The sequence below is a fragment of the Mustela erminea genome, chromosome 13 (genome assembly GCF_009829155.1).
Source record: "Mustela erminea isolate mMusErm1 chromosome 13, mMusErm1.Pri, whole genome shotgun sequence".
NCBI lineage: Eukaryota > Metazoa > Chordata > Mammalia > Carnivora > Mustelidae > Mustela > Mustela erminea.
The window spans coordinates 45,812,714-45,833,482 of NC_045626.1; the positions used below are offsets into that span (position 1 = coordinate 45,812,714).

Here is a 20,769-nt window from a genome sequence, read left to right on the forward strand (position 1 = left end):
GTTCCGTTCCCACATATGTTCCTATTTTAGACGTGTGCTCCACACATGGATCTGCTTCCTCACATTAGCAGAGACAAAATGCCAAGAATAGACCCTTTGTGTTTACCAACTTTTACCCGACTATTGGAAAACACCACCTCCATATCCAACTGTTGTGACAATGAGAGAAAGAGAGATGGTAATCATGGACTTCAACTATAAATCCCCCAAAAGGAGCAAAGAATTCGTTCCAGCGCCTTCTGATCCACCGATGTGGCGATCCGTGGGACAGCCGTGCGCAATGAGCTGTTGCTGTGCATTTGGAGAAAGATTGATAGGCTGCTCTTGATCGAGTTTGCTAAGGCAAGGCAGCTTCCGAGCCACGCGTGTATTTTAAGAGGAATTCACATTTGTATCCTTTATTGTTATATTTGCAGCGAATCTGCAGCTCAGAACAGGCTCTGCCCTGCAGCTATGAAAGAGTGAGTTCCCCTTATTGGAGAGAGAGCCATGTTCTGTAAAAGCCCGAGATGTGGCGGGCGAGATGAATAGTGCTTAAAAGCACGGCTCGCTCACAGTGCTGTCATTTAGAACAGCAACTCCGAGGCTTTAAGCGGGAGTGAAAGGCAGGGTAAACGAGTCCTTGAAAAGCGGTGAAATTTTAAACTGCCTAAAATAACAGGCCTCCTTCATTGATAACTTCATTGAATGAGCGAGTGGGAGAACGGAACCGACGGGGCAGGAGCTGCCTTCACGTAGGAGGAGGAGGAAAGTGTGCAAAAGGGAGGCTCGTCCCCGCTACTCAGCGTGGCCGGGAGGCGGGCATCTGTCTTCCACCGCCCCTCCTGCTTTGATTCGATCCCCCAGCTGACCGAAGACCACCTCTCGCTGGAAACCCCAATCACCCGTAAAAAGGTTTCCTTTTTGACATTGCCAAAACTTAATTTTATAATTATCTGACTTCCACCGCTGGGCGCATCTGCTAAGTTTGTGTGCCTTCTAGACACATAAAAGGCTACGGGGATACCATAAAATATCAGCAGTGTGCTTCGCCGTGCTTTGAGTTTCTAAGGGTGAAAGGTGATTGGGCCGGAAAATAGAACAGTCTGTGTGCTGTGAGCCAGGCGCTGAGACCTCACTCCCATACTCAGTTATAATTCATGATGGGACTGGTGGGCAGCCCTCATCCCTCCGTGGAGTTAATGCGTCTCCACTGAAGCCTGCTGAGAGCACCCTGCGTCCCCGCCCACCATCTGTGCCTTCGCTTGCGCGCCTTCCCTCTCCCTTTCTCGCTCTTTCCTGAGATCTCTTGGTATTAATATCATCGGGGCACTACTGCTTCGTGAAGGTGGCTCTCTGAAACGGGACTGTCAGTTAACCAGGAGAAGAGCTGGACGGAACACATTACAGTGTTGCTTAATGTCTCGTTTAGAAAATGTCCATCGGAAAACGGACAGGGAGGCAGCGATTGCCTTAAACCAAAGGCAGGCTCTGCGAGCCGGGGGTGTGCTGCCAATGACCAATTAGGAAGAGGTACCCATGGTTGGAGCGTGGTGGGGGGCCAGGAATGCGAGACAAGGTAGATGTTGTGAATCGAGTTATGCCTGTTCCAAACCTGAGTTCAGAGTCCAGAGTCGAATCGGAGAAGGGTCTGTACCCTCTGTCCCAGTGGCTCTGGCCAGCTGGTGGCATGAGCACCGCACCGGTCCCCACACAGTGCCCCATCTGTGACGTGATACCGCCCATCCTGAGCACCAGAGCTAATTGCTCCAGGGCTCTGCAAGCCCCAGCTCAAAATGATCAAACCTGGGGCTTCGTAGAACTCCACCTGCAGCGGCCGTGGCGACTTGTGTGGTGCGGGCCACTTTCTGCAGTGGAGTGGGCAGATACGCCAGACTCCCAAGCCGGCTGCAGCCCTGAGCCCCAGAGCAGGGAGAGAGGTTTGTCCCCTGCCTGTCCCCTCCCCTCTAGGGCCCTTCCCGCAGGGAGCCCCAAGGGTTTGGGGACCCGAGAGCACACGTGTTCACACAAACGCTGAAACCGCACCTCTCTGTCCACAGCCGACCCAAGATTAATTTGTAATGTTTCACAATCTGTGCTCTTAACACAGTCCATCGTGAGAACTTCTTTTTAAGAGATAAATCAAATTCAGGCCTGAAATACCAGTGTATGAATTTAACAGATGTGATGCCATAGGGGACCTACTGTGTTATAAACTGCAGAAATGGCCTTTTTATGCTTCAGACTTGGGCTTATTCCAAAGAGGCTTCAGAACCACAGCGACGGGGTGAGAGGTCACGCATCAAGACAGTAGCACCCACACGTCACGCAGCCTTGTGTGTAATTGGTTCAGAATCTCATCCCGACGTCCGGTGGTATCGCGTCGCCTCGCTCACCCTCCGAAGGGGAAGTAGGGCAAGAACAGCTGTCCTCACTGTCCAGGTTTTCCTGGGTGAAAGATCACTTTGAGATGACACAGCTGAGTAGTCAGCCTGAAATCCTGGTTGGTATTTTATTAATTTTGCACCAAGATAAATCCTGAAATTCTGACAAACTCCATGACAGGTGAAATTCCTTCTTGCAGAATCTGCTCAGCAAGAGGCTGCTCATTTCATTCTGTTCCGAGGCAGGCAACAGGAGGGCAGCTTTATAATCAGCCCTCAAAGGACCCCCAGCCGCCCCAGAGTCTCGGGCTGATTGAATAACTCCTGGGCCTCTTCCCCTAGGCCTCCATCAGCGGGGGTCCTGTGGAAAGCAATCTCCCGCAGACTGGCACTGAAGTGAGCTTTAAACCACCATTTTCTGCTCTCCAGAGGAGCCTGGAGTACTAAAAGATAGATGGGCTGCAGATATTTTATGAGAAACTGTCAGAAGAAGAGCAGAGTAAATGTTTTTTTTCTTCTTCTTCTTTGAGTCACACACTACATCACTGTTGAATTTCTCCCGGAATCTTTTACATTTAAAGTAAGAAATTAATTGGTTGCTAACCTTTCCTTCCCCCCCTTCTTCGTTGTCTTCCTCCTCCCCCCCTTTTTTTTCTTAAATATTCACACAGAGGCCCTTTGCTTAACCACAGTTGCAGAAAATCAGTACCATTTGCAATGAAATATTTATAATGACAGAATGAAAAATTGGATTCATTTTCTGGACTGTAGCCGAGCAGCTTGCAACTTTGCGTAGCATTGTTTAGCATCTCTGATTCCTCCCTTTCGTTGGAGTCTTTTCCGAAAACAGGCCACATGTCCGCTTGCCTGTGCTTTTGGAGGGACGCCTACCAAAGCACAGAACCCACTGCGAGTCTTAGAAAAAAAATCAGGGGAAGAAAGAGCGTATGTTTGTGCTGCGGGTGGGGGCCGGGGGGGTTGGTCCATGGAAAGGTAGTGAGGATGGGGAGCTGGTCAAAAGGAGGAAAAGGGCCAGGCCTGCAGGGAGGAGCGGGGCGAAGTTTCTAAGGAATACGGCAGACAGTCTGGTCTAGCGGAGCACAAACAGCAATCAGCATGCCACCGTATCTGGGGGCAGATTTATAAGGGGAAGTGCGAAGACGGAACTGAGGTGTGTAAATACACACGGAATATGAGAGCTCACCTTCTTTTTTTCCCTTTAGTGTTGGCTGCATAGGCTTTCCGTTCCACGTGACCTCAGAGCTGCTTGCTTTCTAACCAGGGTTGATTATTGCCTTTTTTTTTTTTTTTTTTTTTTTTGAGATAAAAGACCAAAGGATTCTGCTAGAACAGTCCAGCGCTGTGTCTCAGACAAGTTCTGTCTCACAAGTGCAAAGCCACAACAATACATTCGTTCCGATGACGGGACTAGATTGGATTTGTCGCAAGATGCCTATGAAGTCAATTTCAGTCTCCCAAATAAGTTTGTGGCTTACCGTGCCACAGACAGGCTGGGAGAGAGGGTCCGTGTCTCCACCCCTCCCTCTGTTGTACAAGTCTACGGAGGGATGGCTCCCCTGCTAAAGGGGCCTTCTCAGACTGCCATGCCAGCCCTCTGAGGTGACCTTTCATCCATCCCCTTTTGAAGCCTGGGGTTTAATTAGTTAGCGTTGCTTATTTTGCTGGTTTTCCAAACATAGAAACAGTCCTAGTAGACGTAAGCATGTATAAAAACAGTCAAACTGACATCTTCAGGTTTCATTCACTCAAATTTGCATCATGCATTGCCAACTCCACAAGATCAATAATCCATATTTTATTGCACAATAAAGGCTGCCTGTAATTGAATTAGCTCATTCATTCCATCTGATTAGCTCTGTTTTATTCACGGAGAAGTAAAATCATAGAAACTTACCTTTACCGCTCTATGGCATTATGTGAAAGTAAAAGAGCCCTCAGCATTATAAAAACATATTTACGAAGATAGAATTAATTCCAGTGTTTGTTTATCCTAGGAATAATACGAATCACATCACACTGCCTTTCCGTTGTTGTTGTTCTGGGTGATAACTTTCACGCTCCCATCTCTCCTGTCCGTCTGTCCTCTCGTGGCCTGAGTGTCCTAGAGCAGGTCTCCCCTCTGAGCGGCAGCGGACCCTGTGGCACAGCTCCGTGTTGAGCTGGGCTCAATGTCTTCTGTTAGACCTTCTGTTGGACCTTCTGTTGGCTGTAGATTCACCTTAAGCGATTTCACCCTAAGGTCATTGCCTCTTCTCCAGCCACGGATGACCATTTTCAAGAGTTTGGGATGCTTACCCTTACTCCCTCTGAAGCAGAATCTCTGCCCAAATTTGGACGTGGGTATTGAGAAACCCTGAACAGGAAGGGGCTCCTTCATGACTGGAATCTTTTCCAGATCACGGTGCATAGTACAACTCGTATGTGACACACACTTTCTCAGAGGCTTGGAGTTCTTCAGAAGGCTTCCAGATTTGTCTTTGTATTGCATCCCCAAAAAGAGATTTGGAGAAACATGTTGACAGCACGAAATGATGTGTGTTCTGACACAAACTGCATTGTCGCTTGGAAATCTAGCCTGCAGTTATTTTACTGTAGCATTTCTTGGATTCAAGGGAGAAAAAGGATCTTCCTTAACAGTGTGTTTTAGGATGTGAAGCTCACTTTTCTCCAGTGCAGTGCATGGATCGACCAGATGGTTTCCACTTAGCCCTTACTCTTGCTTTCTTTCTTGAAGACCCAAGTGAAAGGGGGCAATTTTTTTTTTTACATGAGTTTTTCAACATAGAAGAGTCTGAAATCTATATCCCAGTAAGTGGAAACTGTCATAGTGTGTGTTCAGAGTCAATCTCTCTGCAGACCAGGAAAAGAACGCTGAACAGTATTCACTTAGGTACTGCCAGACGTTTTTTCTGCACGGCACGTGGCTTGCCGGACCCCTCTGAATGATTTTCCAGTGTGATTAAGCAGACCGCTAAGCAGCAACAGGCCTCCCGAGTGAAGTAAAGAGAAGTCCTTGGTGAAGGAAAGTTGCATGTCAGACCAGGTCATCGGGAAGAGAATTGCCCCAATGCAGGCTTCATTTGAATATCCGAGTTAACAACTCTCGGGGAATATTTCTCTTCCTCTTGTCCAGCTCCTTCTGTGTTGTGGCTGGTTTGCATTTGTGTTTGAAGTGCCAGGCGGTTTAATGAAGTTATTCTTTTATAAATTTTGCAACACTGAAGCAAGCATGAGGGCTTTAAATTAGAATAAGTGCCACTTCTGTATGGCAGGTTCCTTTGAGGACTGATTAGAATGAGGCCTCCCGTTGCCAGGCCCTTTCTGCATGGCAGTGTGGCTGTGTGTTCTTGTTTACGCCTCACCTTTGAATTTGCATGAGTGTGCACCATGCCTGCTGCCTAGCCCTCTGTTAGCAAGAAAGCTGCCTTTCTTCCAGGATCATGTTAAATACTTCACTTTAAAGAGTTATTTTTTTAATTATATTGCTTTATTGTAATGAATGAAAATTAACTTGGAGTAGCAAATTATATAAGGATGTGAGGGTTATAGATTACTCTCACCATAGTTACAGCACATCTTTGTGCGGGGCTGTCTTTCTAGGGGCTCTGTGGACCACGAGAGGTGAGGGAACTGTCCCACAGAGACCTGGAAAGCAGTGTCAGAGAAGGTGCCCGGGAAGTGGGAGGAGAACAGGAGTTTAACGTGGGAGTTTCTGAATGAAAAAGAGGCTCTTCTTGGCTGGGTGGAAAGAGAGGGGTAGCGCTGCCATTGTGAGATCCTGAGGTAAGAGTGGATGAGGGACAAGAGAAAACACAGATCTACCCCCAAAGCCCTGACAAGGTTCAGTGTAGGATAAGAGGTGCCTGCAGCATTCCTGGTCTCCTCTCTAGGTGCCTCTGTGAACTGGCTAACCACCAGGGGTGCTTGCGGGGAGTAGGGGGCTGGGGGATGATTAAAGGGAGGGGACTGGATCCTTTCTATAGCACACAAAAACATGCAGGGGAAAAAGGAAAGGAAAAAGCAAGCAAGAAAACAAGCACCCACCTTGAGTATGAAATTACTCCTCCTTTCTCCAAACCAGAATTGTGTATTTTTCTTTTTAAGTGAGAGACACCCGAATAGAGTTGGGTTTGTGAAATATTTGCTCGTTAAAAGGACTTCGTTTAGAACTTAAAACAAGGGCAATTTGGGGCAATGAGGGACCAAAAGATCACAGGCCAACGGCAGGGATTTGACCTGCAGAACGCGCACACGTATGTAACTTTACCCCCTCTGCACAGCACAAACTTGTGCCAACGTCCAGCTCGGGCGTGGATGTGCACATGTGCACGCATGCGCGCACAGACTTGTCCTTACACAGTTTAATTACGTAAATGATGCCTGTCAATCATCGTCATTTCACAGTTTATCCTTTTTATTCATATCCACGGAAGCAAATGCCCTGGTAGACTAACATTTGGTTGCTTCTGACGGGGAAAGACTTTTTTTCTGTTAGTTTTAATGATTTATAACATCTTTGACTTACTCTTAATACGAGGTTACCTCCTAGAGAGTGTGGCGGTGTTTTTAATAAAGGAAGTGATACACTACAAGGAAGTGGCATCTCTTGTGCTTTTTCTTAGTTCAATAAACTATTTTTCATAATTATTGGAATTTGGTTGAAGGGAATCCTTGTCCATATGGAGTGGAAAAAGCAGAAAGAGTCCTTGCTCCCTCCTTCTCCCTACAAAGGTTACCCTTTGAATATAAATTACAAGCCTTGTGCCTCTCTCATTCTAATCAGATGACCTTTTGAATCTAGTGGACCAGAGTTTAAATCCTAAGCCTGCCAGTCAGTTTTTAAATCAATGCCCCATTCCAGCAGCTTTCAGGTACATAACTTTAAATTGCGCTGGATATCAAACACAGAAGTAAAATAAGTAATGCAGGTGGAATATTGCAGCTGACAGCAAAAACAGCCCAACTTGACTGCAAGATCATGGGCCAAGTAATGTCACCATGGGTAATCTCAGTAACTGAGTCCTTTAAAAATAAAACCTTCCGGGATTCAAAATCTAAGAGAAAAGGGAGGAGCGGGAAACTTGTAATGTTGGCAAGAGGACATTTCTGAGCAATTATCAATTTAAGCTCCCATTATTTGCTGCTAATTACTACACGAGGCTGTTAAATATTTAGCAGAAGTTTGTTTAATTGCGTTTGACGGCGAAGGGGATGCCTGACTCTGGCTTGAGCGGCAAGAGTCAGTTGTGTGCCTCAAGAGCCAGGCGGAGAGGAAATTTGTATTCGCCCAAGATGAACACATTACAGTGTCAGAACAGACTTTTTTTCTTCCTTCCACAGATTTATTTATCTTTAAGGTATCTAAAATTAGAGCACGGAGAAGGGGCACTGTTCGCGGATGTAAAATTGGAAGGAGGTCATTCTTAACCTTGTTTACAGATGTTCTAGTTTAGAAAGCGCCAGTGTGATAAATTAAACATTGCAGGGGGAAAAATTAAAGCTTAGCAACAACTGGCACATGGACACATCTGTCCGTGAAGCACTGACTTAATCCCTGAATATCTTATTAGACTGTATTGCCTATCAAAGCCTTCTGTCCCATAATACATTGGGATCCTGCACTTCTACAATCTGAACAGCATCTTTTGGCTCCAGTCTCTCGTTCACTTTTGGCGGCTTTGTATAGTTCAATTTAAATTTTCTTTCGGCTCCTTGCATGTAAGCAAATAGTTCATGGTTTCCTTTTAAAAATAGACCTTAGATTTTTAATATATTTCCCAGTGGCCATTGTGCTATATTTTAGCCTGTACTTCCAATTTGGGACTTTTTTTTTTTTTTCTTAACTTAGTAAGTATTGCGTATTATTGTCAGTTCCGAAATGGGAAATGTTTAAGCCTGGCTGGTATACGAAACAGATAAGGGTCAGCTAGCAACTGAAATTTTACTATCATTTTTAAAGCTCTCAAAAAATGGAATTATGACCATGCTAATATTTCCCACATTTGACCCATCAGCAGTAGAGTCCCTTTGAAACTGGTGGACCAGAGTGGCTTGTTTTATTTGTCTTTGATGTTTAATTGTCAAAATTCTAGAAATTGTTCTACATTAGCAATTTAGACATGGCATTATTTTTAAAATCAGTCTTCTAGAATCTATTTAATTTGTAGGCTTCTGGAGATGTATTAGACCAAGACTAAGTGAATTAAGTGAGTATTCTTGCAACATTGGTAACCACCATAGGCTCTGCCCTCTTGGTTTGCCGTTGTGAGAAAGAATACCTGTAATGAAAATAGGGTCTTCTTCAAGTGGGACCCCACTCCCTGCCCGGCCAGCCTGAATGGTCTCCAGCCGCACAGATGACTTCCTGTCCCAGACAGTCTATGCCTATGGATTCTCAGCCTGATTCATGCTTACTCTCCCTCTGCAGCCCCTCATTCCTCCTCCTCCTCAACTCTAGCACCAGGCAAGTATGACTCCTCTCTCATAAGAGGTCCAAGGTGTACTTTCTTTATGGCCCATACATAACACCCTGTCCACCCATGTTGGTGAGTATCCACCATCTCTGCTGCTGGTCCGACCCAGGGATTAGAACACGTCAACCACTGTCACTCAGCAATTGCTTCATGGCCAAAGCCAGTGGAGCCACTGGAGGACATATAAGACCTTGAAAGTTGGCTTACACTCTCTGGGTCTTAATTTCCTCATCTATAAAATGAGATAATGGAACAGATGCTGCTAGGACCCTCCCAGCTCTGAAAACATGTCTTTGGTTCTCTGATGCATTCATTACTTACAGGTATAATCGACTCCTGCTATTAAATCTAAACCAGCAAATTAAGGATGATGTCTGTGCAGTTTGTTCAAAATAGATAGTTCAACTAGCCACACCTTAAAAATTAATTTCCAGAGTTCAATATTTATCCCTTGTTAGATTGCAAATATTCCTAAACCAGGACGTTGATTAATTGCCGTGAAAATGGACTGCCTTTATTCACTGATGGTACATGGGTGGTCAGTTGTGAAAGAGTAGACGTTTTCTGGAGACATTCAATTGTTCATACATGCAATACCGTTTATTATATATCTAAAAGGACATTATATATCCTTTCCCCGATTTCTCTGCAATCACCCATTCTCATCCATTGACTATATTTTATTTTATTTTATTTTTATTTTTTAAAGACTTTATTTACTTATTAATTTATTTGACACAGAGAGATACAGCGAGAGGGAACACCAGCAGAGGGAGCGGGAGAGGGAGAAACGGGCTTCCTGCTGATCAGGGAGCCTGATGCAGGGCTGGATCCCAGGATGCTGGGATCATGACCTGAGCCAGACATAGATGCTTAACGACTGAGCCACCCAGGTGACCCCCCCACCGCCTTTTTTTTTTTTTTTTAAGATTCACCCATTAACTATATTTTTAGATGCCATATGATATAGTTCAATGCAGTATATATGTCCCTTTTGCTATCCATTTTGTTTGCTTGCTTTTTAAATTTGGTGGAGAAGATACCTCTTGGACTAAAGACTAAGCATACACAAGAATGGCACATGGGTTTTCCAAAACACTGTAAAGCAGTGGTCCTCATTGGGGGAGATTTTTTTTCCCCCACTAAGGAATATGTGGCAATGTCTAGAGACATTAGTGGTTGCCACAGCTGGCCCGTTTTTGATAGAGGCCAGAGATGCTGCTGAATATCCAACAGGGCAGGGGATACCTCCACCCCCAGCAAAGAATTGTCCAGCCCAATATGTCAATAGTGGCAGGGTTGGCTGTTGAAAGGCAAGTCCCACTGGCCTTCTAGAATCTATTTAATTTGTAGGCTTCTCTCTAGAATGAAGCAACCAAGTGACATAGTGTGTATAATGACTAAGAAATGGTTTACTGGATTGTCTTTTGGGTTACTTTGGATGAGATAGAACTTAATGCTGCAAATATATGTTTAAGACTTCTGAACATAAAGTCATGAACATGCCAATGTCCATGTATTTCAAGGTTATCTCAGACCATCCTTTGGTAGGCCTATTTTGCGTGAATGTCTAAAGAACAACAACAATAATAGAAATGTTCCTCCCTGAAGTTTACTGAGATGTGAAATTGTTTCCTATGGGAAATGTGATGAAAATTTCATTGCCAGAACCATTGAAAATTAGCCTAGAGTATAAACTTTATAAAACAACTCTGTTCCAGCAAGGGGACAAATGAGATAACCTAATGGTCCTTTCCTATCATTAGTATCTTGTATTTTTCTGGTCACTTTTGATGACAGTTTCACCTTTTGCTTTAATTCATCTTGGTGTTGTCTGGAAAATGCTTTGAGACGTCAGGCCAAGCCCATGTGAAGTATTAAATGTCAGAAGAAAAAGCATCAGAGTCTCTGTAAGTTCATGGCGATAGTATTACCATATGAAAAAAATAAAAAGGGAAGTTCTGTCAGTGCAAACATGATAAATGCAACATTCATGGCATTAGAGGGAGAGGCAAAAGCATATTATGACAGTTTCTGAAATGCCACTGATTATGTCAAAACAAAAGAATAGAACCCTATTTTAGTAAATTCTACCAAAGTAAAAATTATGAGTCAACTTCTCTGGCTATGAAAATGGCCATGAATATGTTTTTTAGAGTCCCAAAGCACTTTGGGAACTATTACATTTCTATCTTTTAAAGAATATTCATTGAAATAGGTCTTACAAAAATGCACATACCCACATACATGTTCCTGCTGGTCACCAGATAAGGTCCACAAAAACACAAGTCCCCCGAAGTTCTCCAGCTAAGAAGTGTACGGATTGTGGACAGGGAAACTTTGGGTGGCAAAATGGTATCTGATTGGTTCTTTTGGACGATTTGGGTCTTCAGTGCCATTTTTAGAACATTACTGATGGTGCTTTGAGAGCTATAGGAATTCACATTTAATTAATTTAAGACTCAGAGTACTTTTGTAGTTGTGGGGACTTTGCAAATGTTCATTTATTACATTCACATCCCGTTAACCTTATTAAGGGACCTAAAGGCCACCCCTCACCATAGTATTTCTCTAGAGTGTGGGGGAAATAACCCTGTATCCTGTCATCATTAGCTATGTACACTTTTAAAACTGTCTCACTAGCAAAAGAAGTTGGGGGTGAAAAAGAGAGAGGGTGGAAATGTAAAAATCTTGATTAGAAAGTATAATTTAATAGAACATGTATTGAACCAAATGTATTGATTAATGTAGAAGATATAGTACTTGTATTGATTCAAACCAGAGATTTAGTACTAAAAGCTCTGAGCCAAAAAGCTGTTGCAGATTGCTACAAAAGTCAGTTTAATGCTGTCCTTGAGAATGCCTTCACAAAGAAATTCTTCTAATGTTTGAGGACTAGGTGGAATGCGGTATATGTCAGTTTGATCCCGGAGGGTTTTATTTTGTACTCTAATAGCTGTTACGAGCCTACATTATATCCAAGGAGTAATTTTCCTTAGGGGTGCCCGGCTCGCTTTGTGTCAATATTCTAGCATTTTAAGTCACGTACAGTATATGCTTCTGGGAACAGGGAAGGAGCCAGCCAGACTCATAATGGTCTGCATTCATTAATAAAGGCAGAAGCTTCTGTCCCTCCATTGCCCACTACAGGGATGCCTCTTTGGCCTTCAGGGACCCGTACAGACACATTTAAAGAAAGCTTTATTTTGAGTGGGCAGGAGATGAAATGTAGGACTTGGAGGCATTTCCTAAGTCAGCTAGATGCCCGAGCTCAGGGGTGACCTTAATGGGTCAAAGAAGAATGCAGGTCAAAAGACTTATTATCCAGCCTGTTGGAAACCAATTGCTTTTGTTTAAAAAAAAAAATAAAATAAAATAAAAAATAAAGCGGTAAGGGCTTAAAGGTGGACGGTAATAGTGGGATTCTGCGTGCAGCTTGTAGCTGCCGGACTCTGTGTGTACTGGCATATGCCTCTGGAAAAATCCAAGCCTACAGATTATCCATAGTGTTTACAGATAAAGGTCCAACCCTCGTGATAAAAGGAAGGGTAATATAATTAGTTAATCAGTGATGATTGATTACGGATGTTTGCTTTCTTCAACTAAAGAAAAAACAACATGCTGCCAGGCGCTGTCACCATCTGTTGAAAGAAACAGCCACATTTAATCTTTATATTTCTTTTATTTCTTCCCGCCTTGCATTGTTACAGAGCCACAATTGCCCTACTATTTCATCTGGTTGGAAAACATCTCATTTAAATTGAATACAACTGCAGTTTAAATTCGGGATTCTAATGGCGTGGTGAATTAGTGGAAAGCTTGTTATTTTTTTTTTTCTTCTTTTCATTCCTTTTTAAAATAGCATGCTGGCTCTTTTTCTTAGTTTTAAAAGCTTGTCAGAATTTGTTCGAGACAAAGGGCTCTATAAATAGACAAGTCATGGTAAAAATGATTAACATCTTTGAATCAACAGATCACACAAAACTTCCATTCAAACGCAGTTTTTATTTTTATTACCATTGCTACTTAACATTTTGCTGATGCCAACAGAGAGTTACAAAGCACAGGCGAGACGTGGTCTCTGCCAAAATATTGGACAAACGAGGGCGATCTGTGGGCACAACTTTTGGGGGCGGGGACTTCATTTTTCCTCCCTGGGATGGTAGATTCCCCCTGGCTTTCCTCCAAAGGTTCACTCCATCATTGTTATTGGTGCAAATATTCCAATTCACATCAAGATCACAGGAAAAACAGGATAACTTGGCCAAGGTGAGCAGTTTCGGGAGATTGCGGGGGTTTTATTTTTGTTCAAAAATATTTTGCTTGGATTGCATTTTAAATAGGATTAAACCGTTTGACCAGTAAATGTGGTCAGCTCTCAGAAAGAAGGAGGCTGAATTAATCATTTGTTAGAGTGCCAAGCCCAAAATGAGAATTCCAGTCTTGTAAAATGAAAGGCATGTCGTATTTTAAAAGAAATACATAGTGCTAGAAGGGAATTTTGAAAGTCCTTGTCTGTTTTTTAGCTTTCTAAGTTTAATTTCACATTTATAGGGGAAAAAAAAAGAAAAAGAACACACTCCTCCCCAATGGAGCCCTTTTCAGTAAGGAGAGTGTTGTGGGGTGTTTGTGGTTTTTTGGGGTTTTTTTTGTTTTTGTTTTTTTGTTTGTTTGTTTGGTGTTTTGTTTTGTTTTGTTCTTTCGTTTTTTTCTTTTGTTTTGTTTTGTTTGAAACCTGGCTATTAAGGTATCCTACGTAGATGGATCTCCTTTTAAGCTTTAAGGTGTGCTGTGGATTTGGGTTTTTGTGTGTGTGTGTTTTTTGTGTTTCGTTCTTTTTTCCTTTTCTCTCTCTCTCTCGCTCTCTTTTTTTTTTTTTTTTTTTTTAGCATAGGCCCCCCTCGTGTAAAACAACTGCTCATAACTGGGATTAATGGTTTGCAATTTTCAGTTACTTAGACATGGGGTCTCCAAGAGATGGCTTTTTGCAGAGTAGAATATGGCTCTCAGTGGGATTTCAGAAGTTTTCTTCTCTTCCCACTTCCTTTTCTGTCGTCGCCCCCTCACACGCCCCCGTGGACTCGCGCGGATATTCTCCTCGATTATGTAAAACACTTTCCCTCCCCTGGAACAGACCTTTTTCCTCAGAAGCTGTCACTGCCTTCAAGTGCTTTGGGGACTGTGAATCGCCGTGTGAGAGCGGTGAGAGGACCCACTGCTCTGTGCTGGTGTCGGGGTTTCCCCTGGACGTGAAGCGCCGGAGCGCTCGGGCCGAGAAGGCTGCCCGCTGCCGGCCCGGCGGCCTCTTCCCCTCGCTGGGCGTCCGTGTCTGTCCTGCGGTGACGGGGTGGGGGGGACCGGCTCCTGTCAGGGGAAGAGCCCGAACAAGCGGGAACCGTGCTCGTGGCCTACCCTCGCTTTGTGCTCAGTGCATCTCTCCTCTCCTCTTCGTCTTTCCCTCTTGCTCCTTTTTCTCTGGTTCTGAAGAAATCATGTCTAGGAGTTGAAAAAAAAAAAACCACAGAGGGCTCCCGTGACGCAACTTCCGGTTTCTCTTACCGGAGGGTCCTCTGTGAAGTCTGGAATCTCTCTCAGTCGGCTCTCTCCAACCCCCGAAAGCCAACCCAACCTGTGCAGTCGAGACACCCATTCCTTCTTCCTTCAGAAAATGAAATTGGGCCATTTCTCTTTTCAGGGACTCATAATAAAACCTGGGGGAGGGGAACAGACATAGCCCAGGGATCTCCCAAATGGGGTGAGGAAAGCCTTTGAGGACTGGTTTTCTTTTGTTTTCAAGGCACATATGCCCATTACCTGAGACCACCTAGCTGGATGCCCTTTTCCCATCTTGACAGTCACTACCAGGGGTGGACACCAAGACTGGCTGGGGTCACCTGGACTTACTCAGCCCTCATTTGATTTGAACTGGAGCCAAAAAAAAAAAAAAAAAAAAAACTGGGGTGGGTGGAAAAAATGGCAATAATTGATCTCAGTCCTATGCAGGCATCTCCACACCAAGAGAACTTCCTGCCTTTACCATGTTTCACACCAGATTTCCCATTGAGACCTCATTTATATTAGGCCTCTATTTTTGTGTGAGCTTGAATTTCACAAGCCATAATCTTGTCCTTCTCTCAAATGATTTATCTTCTTCTCTCTTAATATGCAAAACATAACTCCTTTATAGTAACAACTTTGGTCCATTGCAATAAGTGACTCATATGTATTCGTTCATTTCCCTGCACCTCTGAAGAGGCTTGTATGGCTCTGGTTTAGGATGAAAATGTCTGAGACACAACTGTTGCCCATTATTACAGCCGATTTGTGTTAGGTTCTTGTTTTGCGGTATCTCAGTAGAGACACACACAAAAAAAACACTGGAGACACTGCGATATATCTTCCTTTATTAACCTCTAGAATCCTATTGAATGCAGAATGTCCATTGTAAGCACTTACACATTTAAAACTAATGTTATGAAATTGATTTTTTTAAGCTTTGATTATGGTTAAAAAAAAAAAAAAAAGAAAAGAAATCTCCCACCACCAATGAAAAACCTGATCAGACTTGACCCTTTGAGATAACAAAGGGTATAAGAAAGCTTAGATATGATATTTTGAGCAAATGAGATTTGTATTGTTCATAAACTCTCCCATCACCATTGGGTTTATTTTTAAGGAAGTAGTCTCATCAGTATTTTGATTACCCTTTCTGTCTACCTGTTGGTGAAAAATAATTTTCAAAAGTATTTAGAAATCGTTACAAAGAAAAAGAGGATTGGCATAAAAACTATTCCATATGCACTGTTAGGCTACGGCTCCTAAGAAGGAAAAAAGATCGAGCTGAATCACTAAATTAATAAAAATAGGTTTGTTTTCAATAAGAGAGAGTGACATAATGCTCCTCGTCATTATTTGTTGTCAGGCTTCAAAAATGGGCTAAGTTTGAAACAGAGAATGGAAAGCCTGGGTTTTCGTCACAGATCTCCCATCTCCCTCACTGGCTCTCTCAACCCTGACTGGGCAGGCATCTGGTTATTCAGCAGGTGTGCACAGACCACGAAGTTTGCTAGTTGTGGGCAATGAAGAGATAACAAAGACCTTTAAGGCTTAAAAACGCCGCTTAAAAAACTTCATGGCTGCCGTTCAGCTCCATGACAAAATCTGAACTCCTTAGCAAGGTAAAAAAGGTACAAAAGGATCTTCATAATCTGACCCTGAACTACCCTCTGTCTTCCTTTCTCATCCGTACTCTTGGTTCAGGACACCCTAGGAGACTCCATCCAACCTAAAGGAGTTGCAGGTCCAAGAACATACCTTGTGTATTCTTGCTTCATTGCCTTTGCTCGTGTGAATGTGTTGGCTTGGAGTGCCCAATAGGTTCTCATGTTTCCAGCCTCAACTCAGATGTCATGTATTACCTCCATTGCAACACCTTCTCCAAAGTCTAGGCAGAGTTAGGAGTAGTCATGGCATTTCTATGTTCATTTGAGATCTGATCCTGCCATATTACCTTGTCATTTTGAGGCCATGTGACTTTCTTCTTCAAACTGTGCACATTTGGGAGGCTCTTCAATAGCCCTTGCCTAGCAATTACTCATTTGGCCGGGTCTCTATGATGAGGGCGTTGCTGAGGGCCATGCCAGGTGGTGATACACGTGTTCAACAGATGTTTATGAAGCAATGAATAAATGAATGGACACCAGAATTTTTGACATAAGGAAAGAGCCAGGCCTGCAAATAACCAGAAGACCTAAGATGTGTACTCTTAGTATAAATCAGGAGGAAATCAGAGGAGGGAAAACTCGGTTTTCAGTGGGATGAACATGGAAGTGGTTGTACTCTGAGCTAGACCTCCAGGTTCTGAGCAGAAAGGATGGGGCGGGGGACTGTGTATAAGCTGACAGGTGGGAGATCCTGGCTCAGGGGAAATGCAGAGGAGGGAAGGGGCAAATCAGGCCATCAGCAGCATGCCCGGGGTGTGGGGCCATCCCTCATTGTAGGCTGCAGGTCTGTGTATACAGTTGTCCTCTCACCGTTGAGAAGTGGGGTGTCCATTCAGAGAGGGAACGTGCTATGTGGTTGGAAAGAAGACATCCCAAGTACCACAAAGGTGGCTTCCGCTGGGCTTGGGGGTCTTTGCAGCCGCTCTGATGTGTTCTTGAGCCTTGGAGTGCCAGCCCCAAGCCCACCCCAGAATAGGAGCGGGAGAAGCATCTTGCCCCCTCTGTGGGTTATTGGCCTGTAAAGACCGCATTCAGCAACAGATAGAGCCTCTGCAGTCAAGATGTTCCCATCTAAGAGTGGTGAGACCAAAAGCTTTTGTAAGGGAAATAACACACAGATAAAGAAAACTGTTAAAATCGTGCTACTGTGGTCTTTGAAAAATGGGTCTTACTTTGATAAGAAAAGACAGTGGAAGGCTGGCAGAGGCCGAGAAAAAAGGAAAGGTACAGGCCAGTCATCTCACCTCCCATAGGCCCCTGGCCCTACCTCTCCCCCCTGGTACTCACTGGGGGTCCCCACGAACACCCCCTTAGGGGTGGGGTGCAAAAACACAGTCACATTTTTATCAGTGAACCAGCATGTATAGATCCTCTGTCTGATGACAATAAGATCACTTAAGTTTTCTTTTCCCCCTCTTTCTTTTTTATTACAGAACCATACGATGACCCAACACAGCAGTTAGTGCAAATACGGTCTCTCAAGGAGAATGACTTTTGTGGCACAAAAAGGGAACATGTTTTACTCTTTGCACGAAACGTTCATTGTTAATGTATAATATTCAGAAACATTGTATTGTACCATAAAACTTGTATTATCAAAACTGTTGGATGTTCATGTGTTTGAACTTTTGAGCACCAGATAGACTCCTTGTATATAAAGTGTTGCACATGTATTATGTCGTCTGATACTAAGATGGTCTTATAAAGACGAGTGGACTTGGGCCCTATTCAGGCAAGCTTAAAAAAAAAAAAAATGTGAGCAAAATGGCTTAAGAGAAAGTATTTTCGAGGAAGACAGATTAAAACAGCCGTTTCAAATAAGACTCTGTTTGGACTTCCTTTTATTTCCACTTAAGCCTAGAATTTCTCTTTTGGTATATCAACGGTTAAATCCAAGACTATTTTTTATTGCTGAAGATTCTCGCACACCACGAAGAGATGTTCTCGCCGAACAGAACCCCACAGCTGGATAAGGCCCGTATATATATTTGTAAGCCTTGCAATGTGACAGGTAGCATCACTATATATGCAATAGTTGTTATGTAGACTGTCAAAGATTTTTTTTTTCCTGGATACATTTGAAGCTTTGAGTGTTCAAGGTTTTCCTTAATGATTTCACACAGCCAAATTCTTGAATCAGTTGAACTAACCTGTATGTTACTGTTATTAATGTTTACTCTGCGGTCTGAACCTGGAGATTACTGGAATTGTTTTCCAAGAGGAAATAAATTCAGTTTACCATTAGGTATGAGTGTATTTGTGTGTTTTCTTTTTCTAGTTACTCTACCATTAAAAAAAAAAAAACCTAATCGCCTGCACCCTTGGAAGTGAAATCTGTTCTTGTGCATATCACAGGCATAACCTCAATCATATTTAACCTTTTCACTCTGGGCCAAATGCAGCCGGGAGGATATTCATCATACTGCATAGGGAAAGAATCAGACCCAATATATGTCTCCTCTCCCAGATACTACCAGGTCACATTGTACTGGTGGATTCTGACATCACAGATGGATGTGATGGCTGTTTTCTGCATAATTTGCAGCCCAATTCATGTCATGCTGTGCAAATCTGAACTCCAAGTAGATGGCTGCAATTTGAAAGGCAGTTTGGCTTATGTGTACTTAAGAAGCAGCTTTGTTCATTGAGAAGACAAAGCACAGAGCAGGGAGCCGGGGGCGGCTGTTGGTGCTAGCTAACTTGGGCGCTGACTCCCTTTGTGGCCTTCTCCAAATCACTCTCCCTCCTGGTCTTGGCCCCCTCCGGCCGGGTGAGGCAATGCAGCCTGGTCATCAGCCTTGACAAGGGCATGGGGTGTCCCTGGAAGACGGCTGGCACCACAGCCTGCGACACAATGAGGCATGAGCCGGAGCTCTAAGGTCAGAGCCTTTATGTTGCGGAAAAGGAGAGAATGGCAAAGTGTGAGTTGAGTCCTAGGATTCCTGTTTCGTCAAAATTGGTGAGTATGCACCTGATACTGACGGGCAACTTCCAACCACGTCGGGCTTCAAATATTTCACTCGCGATGACTCTTTTTAAGCTCTTCGAAACTCGGAGGACCTCAGGCCCTTTAAACATTAAAAGGAGCAAGAATCCTCAACGGGCACTTTGTGAATGGGGGGGATGGAAGCAGGGGCCCCAGGTGTGAAACCCACACCGCCAGCACCACAAGGCAGAACGCTCCTGCGTGGTTCTCCAACCTTAGCCTGCATCGGGGTCACCTGGAGGGCTCGTGATAGCAGAGGGTATCCCCCTGACGCCCAGAATCACTGATTCAGTGGGCCTGGGTTGGGGTTCCAAATTTTGCAATTCTAAGAAGTTCTCGGGTGATGCCGCTGCTGCACGTGTGGGGACCCCACTTTGAGAACCATCGCTCTACTCCATCTCCAAATTAATTGAGTGCATTAAACGTGAATAGCCATGCAGAGTGCTGGAAAATTACACTATTTATTTTGTTACCAATGAAGAAATTGGTCAAATGTTAAGATCCTTCAGAAACAAATACCTCATGGTGATTAAAGTATGCGTGCTGGCCCATGTTTCGTGTATTTAGTTCTTTAATGCAAGGAAAACCTACATCTATACATTTCACAACGGATTGCCAGCATGCTATTTAATTAAAAAGCTTTTTCACCAGCTACATAAATAATGAAGTATGCTGAGAATATGCAAGTACATTCATAATTAAAATACTCAGCTATATTTAAAAAAAATTAAGATCTCTGGTCTCTGCAAGGATATTGCATTTAAAATGGAATAGCCATGCTTAATAATGATTTTTTAAAAGGCTTTAAAACTGCTGGTATTAACGAGTGGGTTATATTTCGCTAAAAGTGAGGTGCTCTTCATTGACAGAAAGGTGTTATCCCAGGGATGTATCCCCCATTGCCTTTCACAGCCTCGACTCTTAGAGACTTCCCAGATTTCTAGTAAACAGCAGGATGTGGGTTCTCAGGAAGTCGCAGAAGCTGGTACTTATTCTCCTAGAGGCTGTCACTCAGCTGGCCACTGGGCTCCTCTGACACCCCCAGATCAGCCTCTTCCCAGGCCAGGCTGGAGGTGGAAGGAGCTGACCCTTAGGAGCTCCGCTAGCTGGATCCTGTGGGAATCACTGATCATTCAAAAGCAGCGGCTCCTTCCTTAGCCAGCAGTTTGTCAGCTCAAAGCGACTAAGCTATGCATGGAACTGCCAGTCCCTCCTTTGCTTGTTACCTTGCCTGTATTTATTTCCTACTCCATTCCCTAAGAATGCAACTTAAAGATTAGTAAAATGTTATTAGGAAAGTCAGTGTGATGCAGAGAGGAGAAAATACACTCAGGACATACCTGGTTTTGTGCAGCAAACTAGAATGTGTTTCAGCATTGACTTTGAGCTTCCTCGTAGCAAGGGGAGAAAAAAATGAACAGAAAGGAGGAATATGCCAGTTTTTTAAGAGATTTTTTTTCCTAGGACTGAATTCCAAAAGAAATTTCTGAAAGCCCTGATGTACTGAGCCCTGAGACCAATACAATTGCCACTCTTCCTGACCATGATTTTGTGATCTAACGGAGTGTTTCTCATCACTAGGAATGCTACTGCATCTGAAGGTAGGGGCCAGAGACACTCCTCAACATGCCACAGCCGACAGCACAGGCGCCCAGAACAAAGAGTTATCCGCTCCCAAATGTCAATCCATAGTGCCGAGGTTG

At 43.7% G+C, this 20,769-nt stretch overlaps 1 protein-coding gene across 5 annotated transcripts in view; it reads left to right on the plus strand.

Moving 5' to 3' along the window:
* The window catches only part of ZNF521 (zinc finger protein 521), a 275,142-nt gene extending 256,816 nt beyond the window's left edge, over positions 1-18,326 (plus strand). For all 5 annotated transcript variants that reach the window (XM_032309155.1, XM_032309151.1, XM_032309154.1 and 2 more), the window contains one exon: positions 17,514-18,326. In XM_032309155.1, the coding sequence (XP_032165046.1) occupies positions 17,514-17,543 (30 nt within the window). In that variant the 3' untranslated portion in view covers positions 17,544-18,326. The remainder of the gene's footprint in view (positions 1-17,513) is intronic.
* Positions 18,327-20,769: the final 2,443 nt, after the last annotated feature.